At 49.7% G+C, this 13,153-nt stretch overlaps 1 protein-coding gene across 1 annotated transcript in view; it reads left to right on the forward strand.

The window, feature by feature from the left end:
- LOC100914511 (myosin-7B) overlaps window positions 1–13,153 on the forward strand; it is a gene marked incomplete at its 5' end in the record, with an annotated part of 33,355 nt that overhangs the window by 10,046 nt on the left and 10,156 nt on the right. The window contains 16 exons of the mRNA XM_031953901.1: window positions 6–124; window positions 755–904; window positions 1,749–1,919; window positions 2,733–2,912; window positions 3,189–3,327; window positions 3,423–3,499; window positions 4,133–4,220; window positions 4,454–4,571; window positions 5,878–6,001; window positions 6,289–6,425; window positions 6,524–6,779; window positions 8,247–8,489; window positions 9,962–10,138; window positions 10,261–10,406; window positions 12,315–12,405; window positions 12,581–12,970. Coding sequence (XP_031809761.1) covers window positions 6–124; window positions 755–904; window positions 1,749–1,919; window positions 2,733–2,912; window positions 3,189–3,327; window positions 3,423–3,499; window positions 4,133–4,220; window positions 4,454–4,571; window positions 5,878–6,001; window positions 6,289–6,425; window positions 6,524–6,779; window positions 8,247–8,489; window positions 9,962–10,138; window positions 10,261–10,406; window positions 12,315–12,405; window positions 12,581–12,970 — 2,606 coding nt within the window. The remainder of the gene's footprint in view (window positions 1–5; window positions 125–754; window positions 905–1,748; window positions 1,920–2,732; window positions 2,913–3,188; window positions 3,328–3,422; window positions 3,500–4,132; window positions 4,221–4,453; window positions 4,572–5,877; window positions 6,002–6,288; window positions 6,426–6,523; window positions 6,780–8,246; window positions 8,490–9,961; window positions 10,139–10,260; window positions 10,407–12,314; window positions 12,406–12,580; window positions 12,971–13,153) is intronic.

Consider the following 13,153-nt stretch of genomic DNA (forward strand, 5'->3'; position numbering starts at 1 on the left):
CACAGGTGCAGATAAGGCTGCCTACTTGATGGGAATTAGCAGTGGGGACCTCCTAAAGGGGCTGCTGCACCCTCGAGTCAAAGTGGGAAATGAGTTTGTGACCAAGGGACAAAGTGTGGAGCAGGTGAGTCAAATGAGGGGGAGTAGGGGTGAGGGGGACTATGGAGGAGATGAAATGGAAGAAGTGGTATGGAGGTAGAGGAGGAGGTGGGCAACCAGAGGAGCAGATGAGGGGCAGAGGAACAGTGAGAGGACAGAGAAAGAGAATGAGGAGGGACAGAAAAGAAGGCGAGTGGAGCAGTGGGATCAGAGAGCAATCAGTGGAGGGGCAGAGGAACAAGTGAATGGTGACAGAAAGGAGCAGGGGGAAGGGTCAGAGAGAAGCAAGTTAGGAGGACAGAGGAACAATAGGTGAGGGAGGACAGAGAGAAGAAAGTGAGGGGGACAAAGAAGCAAGTGAGAGGGGACAGAGAGAAGAATTAGGGAGGACAGAAAGGAGCAGATGTGGGGGAACGGAAGAACAGAAGAGAGAGACTGAAAGAGGACTAGGTGAAAAGGACAAATAAAGGAACCTGGCAGGGTGGGGGGGAGGCAGAGCCTGCCAGAGGAGCAGGAGAGGACGGAACTTACCTAAGGAATAGGAGGGGGCGGAACTTACCTAAGGAGTAGGAGGGGGCGGAGCCTACCTGAGGTCCTGGATTTCAAACTTCAGATTTGCTGTCCCTAACCCAGCCCCTCCTCCTCACTCTTGCAGGTGGTGTTTGCCGTGGGGGCTCTGGCTAAAGCTACGTACGACCGGCTCTTTAGATGGTTGGTCATGCGTATTAACCGAACCCTGGACACCAAGCTGGCCCGGCAGTTCTTCATTGGGGTGCTAGACATCGCTGGCTTTGAGATCTTTGAGGTGAGCTAAGCAGGGCTGTGGGGCAGCCGGAGGCAGGCACCAGCATGTGCCTTGCACTCTTGGCTCTCAAATATTCCTGATTGCTTAATTCTTTAGGTTTCTCAGCCTCTCAGGGAAGGAGGTAGACACTCATAAGCAATGGATGACCCTTCTGTAAAGGGGTTCCAGTATAGTTTTATGATGACACAAGTGCAGAACTGAGGAGTTCTGCAGCTCCCTTTCCCCACCCATGTCTGAAAAGTAAGTTTGTTGTAAATTGTCCTAAACAGGGAAAGGAATAAGCATTTGTATTGTGCCTACTGCGTGCCAGACGCTGTGCTAAATGCTTTTCAAATATTCTCATTTCATCCTTACAACCACACTTGTGAGATAGATGTTATTGTTGTCCCCATTTTGCCAATGAGGAAACCAGGGCAAATATATTTTGTCCAGGGTCACATAGCTAGTAAGTATTTGAACTCAGTTTGTTCTGATTCCAGGTCCAGGGCTCTATACACTGTACCAACTAGCTGGCAAGGAGTGCCACACAGACAAGAGCTCTACTCTGAAATATGTACTGAATGTGTAAGAGGCAGGCACTGAACTCAAGCCCTCCCGACCTGAAGGCAATTCTCTTTCCTCGACACCTAGTGTCTCTCCATATCAAAGCTGTTAATAATGAAGATGAACTTTTAAAGTGTACCCCCTACCCCTGCAGAGAGTCCAAAGTCACACAGCTAGTAAGGGTCTGAGGCAGCATGTGAATTCCAGCCTTCCTACTCTAGGCCTGTGCTCTCTCCGTGGCACCACCTGTTGGCTCATTGCCTCGCCCACTAATCCAGACCTGTCTGTGTCCCATTGGCAGTTTAACTCCTTCGAGCAGCTGTGCATCAATTTCACCAATGAGAAGCTCCAGCAGTTCTTTAACCAGCACATGTTCGTGCTAGAGCAAGAGGAGTATCGCCGGGAGGGCATTGAGTGGGTGTTCATTGACTTTGGCCTTGACCTACAGCCCTGCATTGACCTCATTGAGAAGGTGGGCCCTGGGGACTCAGGAAGGGAAGGGGTCAGAGGGTGGCCTTGAGAAGTCTGGGGAAGGGGTATGGGAGAGAAGATGTATGGGCGGTCCTGACAGGTGACTTTGGTGTTAGGAACTCCCAGGGAGTAAACACCATCCACCTGTGGTCTTGGTCAGCTTTTGCCAGCTTGTCTTGGGGGGTAGAGGGGGGACTTCTTGTCCAGGGTCACCATAGTTTATGAGGGCTAAAAGAGGGATCTAATCCCAGGTCTCTCTCACTCACTCTTTTTTTTTTTTTTTTTTTTTTTTTTTTTTTTTAATTTAATAGCCTTTTATTTACAGGATATATACATGGGTAACTTTACAGCATTAACAATTGCCAAACCTCTTGTTCCAATTTTTCACCTCTTACCCCCCCACCCCCTCCCCTAATCTCTCACTCACTCTTGCTCTCTCTCCATATGCATGCACACACAATTATCGACTTATCTATATATATATACACATATGCCCCACACACGAGATGTGTGAGGCATAAATGAAAGGCAATCTCAGAGAGAAGGGGCAGCATGAGAGCGGCTGAGAGAGGCCTCCTGCCGCAGGTGAGATTGGAGCCAAGTTTTGAAGGAAGCCAGGTGGGAGGTGAGGAGGGTGGGCTTCCCTGTGTAGGGGTCACTGCCGTAGGCTCAGCCTGAGGAAAAGCAGGCAGGTCAGTGTAGGGAGACTGTAGGATGTATAAGAAGACAAGAAGGTGAGGAAGGGGCCGGTGGCGAAGGACTTTCAGTGCTCTCCTGGTCGCACCTTGACCTGCCTCCCGCTCTCACTCTGCAGCCGATGGGAATCCTCTCCATCCTAGAGGAGGAGTGCATGTTTCCCAAGGCCTCTGACGTGAGCTTCCGGGCCAAGCTCTACGACAACCACGCTGGGAAATCGCCCAACTTCCAGAAGCCTCGGCCAGACAAGAAGCGCAAATATGAAGCACACTTTGAGATCGTGCACTACGCCGGTGTGGTACGCACTGGTTTTGACCCCTAGCCCCAGCCTTGATTAACCTTCTTTAACTATAACCTCGATTCCATATCCTGACCCTGACCCTAGTCATACCCTTTACCACAATCTCCACCTTCCATCCAGCAGTCTCCGCTCCTTGAGGACAGGGATTGCTTTGCTTCTGTCATTGGTAGTTTCATCACAGTACCAGAGTATCGGGTGTGTGGGAGCTACTTAAAACTGCACACTGAATTAAAGGCCTGACTCAGCCCTGCTGCTCTCCCTTTCTCACATCAGGTCCCCTACAGCATCGTTGGGTGGTTAGAGAAGAACAAGGACCCACTGAATGAGACAGTCGTCCCCGTCTTCCAGAAGTCCCAGAACAAACTGCTGGCTTCCCTCTATGAGAGCTACTCTGCCTCTACCACTGCTTCGGGTCAGTTCCCCAGGGCCCGGGTGGGGGGCCTTAGAAGGGGGGTGTCACTGGGGACCCGTTCCCTTCTACGTGACCGGTGTCCTTGTCTCCACCAGCTGAGGGCCCCAAATCTGGGGTGAAGGAAAAACGGAAGAAGGCGGCATCGTTTCAGACGGTGTCCCAGGTGCACAAGGTGAGGGCACTGCTTTCCCCACTGCCCCAGGCACTCACCCCTCTCCTCAGCCAGTCCTCTGTCTCTGGGCGGGCAGCTGTTAAGACTTGCAGTGATGTTTAATTCTTCTCTACGTGAACATCACAACAAGTCTATACAGTTTTCCAGCCCCATACCTCTGGGACATGCTGGGGGCAGATGGGGATTAGGGTTGAAGGCTTGGGAGGCTAGGCCGTGGGAATCATCAAAGGGTCATTGGAGCCTTGGGACACATAGAAAGTGATTCAACATGTCAGCTGGGTAACCCTGGGCAATTAGTCCTTTGCTCTCTCTGGGCCTCAGTGTCCCCATTTGTAAAATGAGAAGGGTATTGGACTACATCACCTCTAGGACCTTTCCTACTTTAAATCCCAGGAACCTAAGAAGCAGGCCAGTTCAGGCATAGGGGGATCTCTGGAATTAAGAGAGACTCATGGAGGCACAGGGAAAGCTGAGGAATATGGAAACTCTATAAGGAATGGGGTAGCCATGAAACAGACGTAAGGAACCCTAAAGCCAGGGATGTGAGACATGACCAGGAATATGGGGAAGTGAGAGGGGTGGTGAGCTGGGAGGGGATGTCATCCCCCACCCACTGCCTCCTCTCCTGCCCAGGAAAACCTCAATAAACTGATGACCAACCTGCGGGCCACCCAGCCACATTTTGTCCGGTGCATTGTCCCTAATGAGACCAAGACGCCAGGTAGACACCTGATTATGTACCTGGGGATATGGGAAAACCTAATCCTAGGAGGTATTAGGCAGGTAAACATGGGGGCTGGGAGATCTCACCCAATATTACCATTCCTTCCCCTCCCTCCTCCCAATACACTGCATACAACCTCAGAAAACTCCATTTTTACTTTCTTTGTTGGGTTTTCTGGAGGTTGGATTGAGTCCTAATCTCCATTTTATGCCCTATGAACCCCACCCCAGGAGTCATGGATGCCTTCCTGGTACTACATCAGCTTCGCTGCAATGGGGTTCTAGAGGGAATCCGCATCTGCCGCCAGGGTTTCCCCAACCGCCTGCTTTACATGGACTTCCGACAGCGGTCAGTGACCCCCCTGCTCCCTGTGACAATGCTGTAGGTTTCTCCTCCATATCTTCCTATGTCCTCAGTTGCCACATAGAGACAAAGCTGTATGTCCCGCAAGCTCTGCTCTTGTGAAGTCTAAGATTTTCGTTGGGAAAACAAAACCCACCATATGCATGTGGAAAGATAAATAACCAGATAAAACTTTCATACTTGGTCAGTCAGGTCTATGAGAACTTAGAACAATGGGGTTAGTGACTTGGAGAAAGATGGACAGATGGGTCTTGAAAAAAGAAAAGGATTACAAAGAAGAGGTAACGAGGGCATTCTAGTCAGGGGGCACACATGAGCCAAGGCTCCGAGTTGGGGTGAGATTGGGAATCAATTATTTGGAGAAACCTAACCTGTTTGTACAGAGGACATGTGTTAGGGTGCCTTGAGAGAAGCTCACAAAAGGAGTTCGGGGCCAGACCATGGAAGGCTTTGAATGCCAGGAGGAGGAGTTGGGATTTTATTCTCCAGTGGCGACAGGAAGCCCATGGAGGTTTTTGAGCAAGAGGAGGGGTATTGTTCAAAGTTGTGCTTTGTAGGAAGGGAAGAACTGCCTGTGAGTGCAGGATGGGCTCGGGGGAAAGACTGGAAGCAAGTAAGCCATTTAGGAGGCTGTTATTTCTAGGCAGGAGGAAGGTTGACTGAAGGAGCTAAGAGGCAACAACATACCGGACAGCAGATAGAGAACTGGAGTTTGAATTAGCAAAAACTGGGTTCATATCTTGTCCTCAGATACTTTTTATCTGTGTTAGCTTAACAAGTCACTAAGCTCTATAAAACGAGGGGGTGAGATTCCATGGCTTCTCAGGATGCTTCCAGATCTAAAATCTATTATCTTATGATTGGGTATCACAAAAATGAAACAGATGTTAGGGGCATTCCAAAGGAGTTAACTTTTAAAAAATTATTTTGCTTCTGCTTTTTTTGGTTATATCACATGCATTTCCAACTATATTCATCTCTCTTCCCACCAATAAACCATCCTTTGTAACAAAAAATCAACCAACAGAGCAACCATGTTTGACCATATTTCCAATCAAAGGAATTATTTTTTTTTTCAAAAGGCTTTGTAACAGGATAGACCCAGGTTTTAAAATGAAGTTACAAAACAACTTCTGCAGCGTCCCTTTTCTGCCCTTCTTGCCGCCCCAACCTTCTAGTTTGGGCCCTAGCTCTGGGCCACACGTGGCTTGTCCCCTTGGCCCCTCCCCACGTCCCCCCAGCTCCCATCCAAGGATCTTCCTGCCACCCCTAATCCTCAGCCTCTGCTCAGGTATCGCATCCTGAATCCCAGCGCTGTCCCCGATGACACCTTTGTGGACAGCAGGAAGGCCACCGAGAAGCTCCTCGGCTCACTGGACATTGACCACACACAGTACAAGTTTGGTCACACTAAGGTAAGGGGGGGGGCAAGTGTCGGGGTCAAGAACCACTCTGAGGGGAAGGGCACTGAAGCTATGGGTCCCACTGAGTTTAGGAGTGGTTCAAAACGGTCAGAAGTCCACCAAGGGGTCAAGGTCAGGTTCAGAACTGGAAGGGAACTCAGAAGTCTCCATGCTAAGCCCTTCATGTTACACCCTAAGAGCCCAGTGAGCTCACACCATGTGTCCAGAGTAATGCAGGTGAAGCCTGGGGTCACCTAAGGGTCAGGGTCATAGAGGGAAAAGCCTTGTTTTCCTTGCAGGTGTTTTTCAGGGCTGGGCTGCTGGCCGTGCTGGAGGAACTTCGGGATGAGCGCCTGGCCAAGATCCTGACCTTGCTGCAGGCCAGGATCCGTGGCCACCTCATGCGCATTGAGCATCAGCACATGAGAGGGGGAAGGTATGAGCAGCCCAGAGGGCTCTGCCATGATGGGCAGGGGGAGAGCTCCCTCCCACTCCTGCTGCCCCCAGACCCTTACCCGCCTCCCTCCTCTGCAGGGATGCCCTCTACACCATCCAGTGCAATATCCGGGCCTTTGCGGCTGTGAAGAACTGGTCCTGGATGAAGCTCTTCTTCAAGATGAAGCCCCTGTTGCGCTCAGTGCAGGCTGAGGAGGAGCTGGGCGCCCTGCGGGCTGAGCTCCGGGGGCTGCGGAACTCCCTGTCTGAGGCCGAGGCCAAGAGACAGGAGCTGGAGGAGAAGCACATCAGCATTGCCCAGGAGAAGAATGATCTGGCTCTGCAGCTGCAGGCGGTGAGCCCTGGCTGGGTGGAGGGGCTGGGCACAGGCTGGGGATGGCAATGGGGACAGGGACGGACATGGGGATGGAAATGGAGACAGGGACGGGCACGGCGATGGAAATGGAGACAGGGACGGGCACGAGGATGGAAATTGAGGCAGGGAAGGGCACAGGGATGGAAATGGAGACAGGGGCGGGCACAGGGATGGGCCCCTCAGGAGGAACGGTTAGAGCAGTGGCCCTTCCTGCCTCCTTCATTGGGCACTGGTGAATCTACCCACAATTCTTCAGGAGGTCTTACAATTTGCAAAAGTGCTTTCCTCACATTAATCCCATTAGATGGGCAGTTTAAGGACTGTTATACTTATTTTAGAGATGAGGAAACGGGCAGGAAGAAGAATGTGACTTGCCAAGTGTCATATAACTTAGTGTTAGAGCTAAGGTTCAAACTCAAATTATAGGATTTAGAACTGGTGGGGTCTCAGGGGTTCCACTTCAAGGATTCAATTTAAGTCCCTCATTTTGCAGATGAGGAAACAGGGAAGAGAAATAGTTTTCCAAGATTATATGGGCAGAAAGTAATAAAACTGAGATTTAAAATCAGGCCTCTTGACTTGAAACCCACTATTCTTTCCACAATATCATATTGTCCTAGTTGTGATACAAACCTAGCATTCAAGGAAGGCTTTTGATCCTCCCCTTTTTTTTCTCCTCTTTCTTCCTTCCTTCCTTCCTTCCTTCTTTCCTTCTTTCCCCTTCCTTCCTTCCTTCCTTCCTTCCTTCCTTCCTTCCTTCCTTCCTTCCTTCCTTCCTTCCTTCCTTCTTTCTTTCCTTCCAACTCTAATATATTTTTTTTAATTTCTTACATTGAGTTAGATCTAAAATCTATTATCTTATGATTGGGTATCAAGATACCCATTCTTCTCTCCCTTTCTCTCTCTGTCTCTTTCTGTATCTGTATATCTGTCTCTCTCTGTGTGTCTTCCCTTTTCTCTCCCTCCATCTTAATTTTACCTTCTGAGACTGAACAGAGCAAAATTCATCAGTTCATTCCTCTTCCACATAACTTTTTACATGAAGTTTATTGGCACATTTACTAGCCACATGACTCTGGGAAAGTCTTTCTTTCACCTCTGTCTGCCTCATTTTTCCCAACTGTAAAATGGAGACAATAATCCCCAGGGTGTTATGAGTTTTAAATGAGGAAATATTTGTAAAATGCCTAGTACTTAGCAGGCTCTTACTAAATGCTCATTCCCTTCCTTTTCAGATTTATGATTACATTTCTCCCTATTTTCTTCTCTAGGTTGGTAACTCAGTAAGTGTTTGAGAATGAATGAACCCATTAATGGGTTAGACCCATTCCCATTTTGACTTGCCTGTAACTTGGTCCCTTTCAGCCCTCGCTTCATGTCTGTACATCCTGCTCTGCCCCTGGGCCTGGGGGGCTGACCCCTGCTGTCTGTCCCTTTTCCCTCCAGGAGCAGGACAACCTAGCAGATGCAGAGGAGCGCTGTGACCTTCTGATCAAGTCCAAGGTGCAGCTGGAGTCCAAGGTGAAGGAGCTGAGTGAGCGGCTGGAGGATGAGGAGGAGACAAACTCTGACCTTACTGCAAGGAAACGACATCTGGAGGATGAGTGTACCGAGCTCAAAAAGGACATCGACGATCTGGAGCTGACCCTGGCCAAAGTGGAGAAGGAGAAGCATGCCACAGAGAATAAGGTTTGGATCAGCCAGGAAGGGGACTAGGGAGTCACCACTCAGAAGCAGCACTGAAGTCAGAGCTCAGAGCAACGTGTTAGGCCCAAGAGAAGCAGAGGAGGTAGAGCTTACATCTAAGAGAAGAGGTAGAACAAGGGCTGGACTGAACCAGAGCAGAGAACCAGAGGAGCTAGAGATTAGATCTAAGGAAAGACCTAGAGCAAGGGATGGACCAGAGCAGAGAACCAAGGGAAGAAAAAAACCTCAGAAGGAAACTCAAAGAGAAGATTCAGAAAATAGTAAAGAATCAAAACTAGAAGAACTGGAGCAGAAAACTGGAAAAGGGCCCAGGATGAAACTTAAATACTCTGAGGAATCGACATGAATTCAGACCACCAGGAAGGGCTGACACAAAAATCTAGGAGAGGGGCTTTGGATCAAGGAATGGGGTAGAAAGCTTGAAATCTAGGAGGTGATGAGTCTGAAAAGATCATTGAACTTGTAGCCACTCAAGTTGTGTGTGTGTGTGTGTGTGTGTGTGTGTGTGTGTGTACACACAGACCTACTTGTTTGTATACGCTCTCCTCTGTCAGAATTTGAATGCCTTGAGGGCAGAGTCCACTTTTTGCCCTTTTTTTGTATCTTTAACACTTAAGTACAATTTATGAAATATAATAATTACTTAATAAATGCTTGTTGGCCGACTAATTGACTGAATACCGCCCGAGTCCCTTTACTACATATGTGACAATCTCACTGGGGCCCCAGTTTTCTCTCCTGTAAAAGGTGACTTCTAAGCTCACTTCTAAAGTTAATGTGTAAATCCTTGGAAAATGAGAATTAGAGAAACGATGTTAAGCACTCAATGCTCTGGGGCTTTATTCTGCGAGGATGGGAGATCAGGGAGTTGATTCAGCAAGTACTGCTCTGACAGACAATCAGTCAATGTCTGAGAATAGGAGGTACCATCATTGCTAACTCCCAGTTCTGGGACAGGCCATATGTAGGCATGAGCCATGACAGACACCTGGATCTTACCCCCAGGCCACAGTAAAGACATGGGGAGGAAAAATCCAAGCCTCCATGGTCCTCTCCCCTCCACTGAGGGCACTTACTCTACTCCTTGCATGGACTCTCCCTCCCCTCACATAATCTATTCTACATAAAACACCAAAACCTGGAGATCTGGACGAACAGGGAAGAAAAGCATGGCATTATAGGAAGAGTATTTACTTGACTTACAGCAGAAATTCTGGGTTCAGATCCCAGTTCTGCCCCTTTACTGTTGTGGAATCTTAGCTTGTGACTTCCTCTCTCTGTGTCTTTAATTTTTTCATCCATAAAATTAGGGGGTTGTACAAGATAAGATCCCTTGAAGCTCTGACTCAAGATTTGGGGATGAAGCCATAAGATTTAAGTTGAAGGAAAAAGAACTGTTTCCTCTCTGGCTCCCTTGTCTTCTCCCACCTGTCACTGCAGCTCTTCTGTTTCAGGTGAAGACCTTGGTGGAAGAGATGGCAGGGCGGGATGAAACGATTACCAGGCTGACCAAGGAGAAGAAAGCCCTGCAGGAAGCCCATCAGCAAGGGCTGGATGACTTGCAGACTGAGGAAGACAAGGTCAACACTCTGAGCAAAGCGAAGGTCAAGCTGGAGCAGCAGCTGGATGATGTAAGTGTGACCTAGCAGATGTATGCAGGAGGAGGAAGTCATCTGGGCCTGGGCAGGGTGATACTACTGCCCAGAAGGAAGGAATTGAGAAAGCCTCCACTCACCCACATCCACCTTCCCAGCTGGAAAGCTCCCTGGAACAAGAGAAGAAAATGCGCCTGGATGTGGAAAGGGCCAAGCGGAAGCTAGAGGGGGACCTGAAACTCACCCAGGAGTCAGTGGCAGATGGAGAGCGTGACCGGCGGCAGCTGGAGGAAAAGCTCAAAAAGTGGGTCTAGTTTATAATGATGGAGGGCTGGAAGCTGGGGAATCATTTCGTCTCTCTCTGAGCTTGTTTCCTTATCTGTAAAATAAGAGGGTTTGGATAAAAAAGGAACTCATATCCCTTAAGGCTCAGGACATTGGTCCAGTGAATTCAAGGTGAGGCTAACTCCAAGGCAGGGATGTTGGAGGTCAGATCAGGCTCATAAAATATTAGAGACCCTCAAGACTAGTGCCTCCAACTTCAAACCATATCACTGATCTAGAAAATAGAAATAGCTGAATTTGCACTATTCTGTCTTCTTTGATCTCAGGACTTAGGGAATAAGGACCAGGGGTTGGGGAGCCAGAGGTGGGAGAAGCATCTGAGATAGATTTTTGAGTTTATAAGTAGTAAAAAGTATGGAACTTTAGAAATTAACATTTTACAAATCTGGCATGATTATCAGATAAGAGTTTGCTAAACTAACATTAAGCTAACCTCCTACTAAGGAATAAGAGGAGGATCAATTGATCAAACAAAAAGATCTTATTAAGCTCCTATTATGTGCTAGGTATTGGGAGGCTGAGGATATAAGTGTAAAGAATGGAATGATCCCCATTCACAAGGAGATTACATTCTCATAGAGGAGACACATATAAAACTGTATATATCACAGATAGAAGGTAATAAACAAACAATAAACATGCAAAACAGTTAAATACACAATAGTGAGGAAGAGAGAATGCTAGCAATTGGGGGATCAGGAAAGTCTTCATACAGAATATGATATATGGGTCTTAAAGTATTCAAGATAGGAAAGAAGGGAAGAAAAGGGAAGGGAAGGGAATGCAAGTGGGAGGGAGGGAAGGAAGAAAGAAGGGAAAGAGGGAAGGAAGGAAGGGAGAAAGAAGGAGGGAAGGAAAAAACAAAGAAAGGAAGAAAAAAGCAGGAAGGAAAGAAAGGTGAGAGTGAGGAAGGGAAGAAAGAGAGAAGAAAAGGAAGGAATGGAGGGAGGGAAGCAGAAAAGGATGAAATGAGGGAGGAAGAAAAGAAGGAAAGAAAAAAGAAAGAAAGAAGGAAGGATGGAGGGAAGGAAGAAGGGAGGAGAAGAGGGAGGGAAGGAAAAACAAGTAGACACTTATTACGTGCCAGGCACTGTGCTAAGCACTTTACAAATATCATCCTATTTGATCCTCCCAACAACCCTAAGAGAGAGGTGTTGTCTAGTCTAGCTAAATTCAGAGGCTCATTATCAAAAGGGTGGTCATATCAAGTCAAGAAATTGGATGGAAGGAATGCCCAGATTGATAGAGATCATAGGTCTTTTGGTTTCAGTAAGCGTGCAAGACTGGGAGTTCCTTGAGGGCAGGGGCTGGTACATTTTTCATCCTTTCTTGCCCAATGTCTAATATACTGTCCTACATGTAGGTATAGTGGCAAAAAAATCTGGATTTGGAGCCCGAGAACTCGAGGTCACTGGCGGCCCAGCTACTCACTCCCCGGTTTAATCTTGAACACAGTTTCTTCTTTCTACAATCCTCAGCTTCCTCTATAAGGAGGACAAGCTAAGGCCCTAACTCTTCTGATACTGCGTGTCAGAACAGAATCCCAGAAGTCAGGGTTAGGGAGGCCCTCAGAGGCCATACGGGCCAACTTGACCAAAAATCCCCTCTGCAATATTTCCGAGGAGAAGTCACCCAGTCTCTGCTTGAAGACTTCCACCGGTGAACACATCTCCCCACGCAGTCCACCCCACTTCTAGACACGCTGTTTGCTAAGTTTTTTTTTCCCTTTCATCGAAGCAAAAGCCACCTCCCTGTCACTTTCATGCGCGGCTCCATGGCCCTCGGGGCCGGCCAGGTGGTCTGAGGCTGGGCCGGCATCGCTTGCCCTCATATCACTTCACCCGTGGCCATCTCTTGCCCACTGCAGGAAGGACTTTGAGATGAGCCAACTCAACTCTCGAATTGAGGACGAACAGGTGCTGGGAGCCCAGCTGCAGAAAAAGATCAAGGAACTACAGGTGCCTTTCCCCAGACCCCTCGCTTCTTCCTCCGGCTGGGCCACAGCTGTCGGCAAGCGGGAGCTTGGGGCCGGGCCGGGCAGTGCCGAGCGCACCCCCGGGCTGCCGGGGCTGGGGGCGGTAATCCCTTTGGCGGCCCCGGCGTCTTCACACCTCCTCTGGCCGCCCTCCCCAGTCCCGCGGAGAGGAGCTGGAGGAGGAGCTGGAGGCCGAGCGGGCAGCCCGCGCTCGCGTGGAGAAGCAGCGGGCGGAGAGCGCGCAGGAGCTGGAGGAGCTGAGCGAGCGGCTGGAGGAGGCGGGGGGCGCCTCGGCCGGGCAGCGGGAAGGCAGTCGGAAGCTGGAGGCGGAGCTGGGCCGGCTGCGGCGGGAGCTGGAGGAGGCCACGCTGAGGCACGAGGCCACGGCGGCGGCCCTGCGCCGGAGGCAGGCGGACAGCACCGCCGAGCTGGGCGAGCACATCGACAACCTCCAGCGCGCCCGGCAGAAGCTGGAGAAGGAGAAGAGCGAGCTCAGGATGGAGGTGGACGACCTCAGCGCCAACGTGGAGGCCCTGACCCGGAGCAAGGTAGGCTCGGGATGCTCCGCGCTTCACCCGGCCTGGCCCGCCTGGCTTAGGAGCCGGACTTTGGCCCCGCCCAGCCTCCCTCCCCTACGTCCCTCTCTCTTCTCCCCGCGGCTCCTCCCCGCCCCCTGCTCTTCCTAGTGGCCAACGTTTTATAAGGCACTGACTGTGTGCCACATATTGTGC

This window comes from Sarcophilus harrisii, chromosome 2 (genome assembly GCF_902635505.1).
Source record: "Sarcophilus harrisii chromosome 2, mSarHar1.11, whole genome shotgun sequence".
Classification (NCBI taxonomy): Eukaryota; Metazoa; Chordata; class Mammalia; order Dasyuromorphia; family Dasyuridae; genus Sarcophilus; species Sarcophilus harrisii.